Source organism: Telmatherina bonti, assembly GCF_933228915.1.
Source record: "Telmatherina bonti genome assembly, chromosome: 3".
NCBI lineage: Eukaryota > Metazoa > Chordata > Actinopteri > Atheriniformes > Telmatherinidae > Telmatherina > Telmatherina bonti.
In genome coordinates this window covers 26,083,589-26,087,748 of record NC_136621.1, presented here as the reverse complement: position 1 = coordinate 26,087,748, position 4,160 = coordinate 26,083,589, and the positions used below count along the sequence as shown (strand labels likewise).

The 4,160-nt window shown below is 39.9% G+C and overlaps 1 protein-coding gene across 1 annotated transcript; it reads left to right on the top strand.

Moving 5' to 3' along the window:
* On the top strand, window positions 1–2,597 carry tnip2 (TNFAIP3 interacting protein 2; the record flags this gene model as incomplete). Its single annotated transcript, XM_079238335.1, has 6 exons — window positions 1–318; window positions 699–998; window positions 1,138–1,227; window positions 1,344–1,607; window positions 1,845–1,961; window positions 2,079–2,597. 6 exons carry the CDS (start codon window positions 1–3, stop codon window positions 2,364–2,366), a joined length of 1,377 nt encoding a protein of 458 aa, XP_079094461.1. The 3' UTR covers window positions 2,367–2,597.
* Between the last annotated feature and the right edge of the window lie 1,563 nt (window positions 2,598–4,160).

Sequence of the window (4,160 nt, the reverse complement as noted above, 5' to 3'; positions counted from 1 at the left end):
ATGGATAACGCCGGTATAAACACGGATAACGACATGCTTCCAGACCAAATGCGGAGTTACAGCGTGCTGAATACTCTGTATCATGAGACGCGGCAGGAAATCGAGCTTCTCAACAAACAAATCTGCGTAAAAGACAATATTATCGTAGATTTGAAGAACAGGTTGGGGAGACATGAGAGGATCTACATGACGCTGGGAGATAAAGAGTCTATGGTGATCGGTCCGTCCAACTCCTTGGTTGAGAGCTTGCTCAAAGAAATATGCAAACTAAAACAGAAGAGGAACGAAATGGAGTTCAAGGCATCCCGACAGGCAGAGGTAAAATATGATGATGGAAATACGCGGAAGCAAAAAGAAAAAGAAAAAAAAAATCGCAGCAAATAGATCTGCATGTCAAGTCTGTATGTAGTTTCATTGTCAGTCTTTCTGACTACAACTATAAAAAGCCAAAAGTTTATCATTTAAATGTCTACTTACACCGTTTTTTTAGCTTAATTCCATTATGTTTAGTTGTGTATCTATTTATTTAAGATAATTGAAACATGTTGAAGAACTTCCTGACACAAATTGACAAAGTTGTCACATGAGCGAATTTTAGTGGCTGTGGAGGGAGTAATATTTCTTATAGGGACCACACATGTATGTACAATTCCAGCTGTTTTTGGAAGTGATATTCATCTCTCCTGCCCTCCCTCCAGGAGATCCAGAGGCTAAATGTGAAGCTCAGGGAGCTGGAACTGGAGCTGGAGAGTGTTAGGTGTCAGCCGGACCATGAGAAAGATAAGGAGATCCAGAGGCTGAGGTCAGCCTTGGAGGAGAGGGAGCGGGCAGAAGCCACCAGGACCGTCCTCTGCACATCCCTGGCTGAGGAGGCCGACCAGCTTCGTAGCCAGCTTGGGGCAACTGTTAAGGTTTGCCAGGAGCTACTGGCTAGACTGGAGAGGGAGAAGGGAGGAAGGCAGATGGAAGAAGTGACCCAGCAGCAAAAGGCTACTGAGGTGCGTAATGCTGTGAAAGCAAGATCGGTGCTCACAGCTCAACAGATCATTTTTGTGTTATTGCAGGTTTATAAGTTGTTTTTTTTTCTTTTGGAGAAGCACATCGTGTAACCTCTCACCTGCATTTTATTTTTTACAGACATCAGAGTCCTCTGACATGAGTTCTGTAAAAGCTCAACTATGTCAGCTTCAGGAAGAGAATCAGCAGCTAAAGCAGCGCGTGGCCTATGTGAGTCTTCTTTTACAAGGGGAACCTGTTGCAACAGTATTTACATTTTTGAAGTTTGGAAAAAGACTGCTGACATTCAACATGGACTGGATAGTGAATTACATTTTTTTTTCCAGGTACAAAGTCTGAATACTCAGTGGCAGAAGTATGATTCTAGCAGGGAAGACTACATCCGAGGTCTGTGTCAAAGGCTGAAGGAGAGCACAGGGCAAGGCCTGGTGCCTTTGATGGGCTGTGTTAGTACAGGATTGCTTCATCAAGAGATTTCCAGGCTCAACGCCTTGCTGGAGGAGAAAATAGCAGAGTGCGCAAGACTGGATAGAGAAATTGATGAAATTAAGAAACAAGGCCAAGAACGAATCCAGACACTAGAGCAGCAGGTTGGTGCTGCTTTGTTATCATGGTGCATCTCTGCATTCTGCATACAAAGATCCCTGAAATACATTTTTTATATGTCAATAATTTGATTTTGCAAATCACATTCATATATATATATATATATATATATATATATATATATATATATATATATATATATATATATATATATACATATATATATATGTATATATATATTCATTAAAAAAAAACTAAGCTTTTGTTTATCCCTTTTTAAGGTTCTCATCTACACAGATGACTTTAAGTCAGAACGTGCTGACAGAGAACGAGCACAGGGTCAGCTTGAAGACCTGAAGGAGCAGATTTCTCAGTTAAAACAGCAGCTACATAAGCAGGTGAGCCAGCAGTCCTTCATGTTTGGGGGATGTGTACATCTGCAGAATCAACGGCTTCCTTTTCTTCATGGGTACGTTGATGTATGCGTGCGGCTTAAGAGCGTTTGTAACTCTCAGCAGGGAGGAAGCAGAGAGAGCAGAGACGTGGTTCCCATGTGTCGCGTGCACATAGGACACAGGATCTCCACAAGGCGAAGTAAGGACACTTCAGAACCTCTGGTGCGAGGCGCTGCTGAGAGAAAGCAGCAGCCTGCTGCAGCAGCAGCAGCAGCAGCAACACCAAACTCAGCTTGGAATGAAAGCCCAGGACTGTCCGAGCTCCAGTGCCCGCAGTGCCTCGCCAGGTTCAACGACACAGAGGCCGCAGAGTACCTGAACCATTGTGAAGAGTGTGCCCGGCTATAAACAAGTTAACCCTTACAGTTATTGAACACTGAAGACCAGCACTACAATGCAGAAAATAACTTGGGTGGAGATTATAAATCAGTGATGCTTGACTACAAACGAAACAACTTAATGTTTTTTTTTTCATACTTACGCAAAACCCAAAGTTCCCCTCTTGCAAGAGAAACTAGTTCATTTTACCATATTCAAATATTATATACCTCAGTGTGTCAAATAACAATCCCGTTGCACTTTCTTGACATTTTGCCAAAAACTAATCGTAGGATGCTGCAATTAAGAGATTAATAATGCATAAGCTTCATATTTTTGGTCTAGATACCTAGTTGGTTTTTTTTTATGTGGTGCTATTATTAGTTTTGTTTTTCATTTAACTTTACTATTTCTGTTTAATAAAATACATATTCTAGATGACAGAATTAAAACTATATAGTTATATTGATATTTATTCTCTGTATATCTAACTGGAAAAGGCTTTTTCTTTTAAGTGCAATGTGATGCCTTTTTCCCAACAAAGCCATACTTTGTTTTGCTTTGGATATTTTTGTATCACATATAATAACTGAATAACAGGGAAAATGTTTTTCACTCACTTTTTAGAGTAAAATGTGTAAAGACTGCATCAAAACTGACAACATTCTTTTTCTTTTTTTTTTTTTTTTTCTTTGGAGGTGTGCCGTTTTTCTGTAGGCGTTGTGTTATTTTTATAATAAAAAACTGATAACACACACTTGATCTACCGGTAATTTATTTGGTTTAAACTTGGGTGTTTTTGTTTGTTTTTTTCATTCTTGGGACAGACTGCAGCCCCAAGCTGCAACCACAGATCATGACCTAACCGCAGAAACGTTGGTACTACTTAATCTAAATCTGTGTGCATGTCTTTCTGGTGTCACGTGTTTGTGCACGACGGAAAACCCCTTCCTAGTGTTGCCTGAATGGGCACGCTGTGCTGTGACAGCCAGATTCCCAGCTGTTGTGTAGCTGAAGGAAACATGATGAAGGGTACTGAAAGGACTGTCTCAAGTTACACCCAAACCTAAACAACTGCTTGAAGATGAGAAGCCGACCAAAACACACAGTCAGTTGTTGTGAAGTACAATTTTGATGCAAACATGCAAGTCGTGTTGTTTGGCAAATCAGTTGTCATGGGTTTTATGTAGTAAGCACAGGAAGCTGGACATCCCCTGCTAAAAAGGAAGTAGGTAGTTACAGTACACAGAAAAGTCAAAGCCTAATAACTTGTATTTTTGTACTATCGGTCGCATACTTTATTTGTGGGCGGATAACTGACAACGGGTCACATGTTTCCAGCTTTCCACTAGTTATAAATCCAGAAAAATGTGAACACACTTTCTTTTTTGTTTAGCTACAGTCACGAAAAAAGGAAGCTTACATTCTTTCAGCTGCAAGACTTTTTTTTTTTTTTTTGGCATTAATTTATTATTTAAAGTTCATCTGATCCAACAGGTATAATAATGAGGTAAATACAAACTCAGATTTCAAAATGAGTTTATAAGCCTTTGAAATCCTTTACTGCTGAGTGCAACAACTGCTTCCTATTGCTGATACTGCTTGGATGCAACAAGGCTTGTTTTTATAGCAGCAGTAACGTTGCACATAATTGTTTACGACCTGCATCTACATTTTGACTTGGTCTTTCTGTCATAAGAAGTTTTAAATTATTATTATTATTATTATTTAGTCATTCATTCATTCATTATCCTAACCACTTAGTCCAATGAAGGGTCGCAGGGAAGCTGGGGCCTATCCCAGCAATCTTTGGGCGAAAGCAGG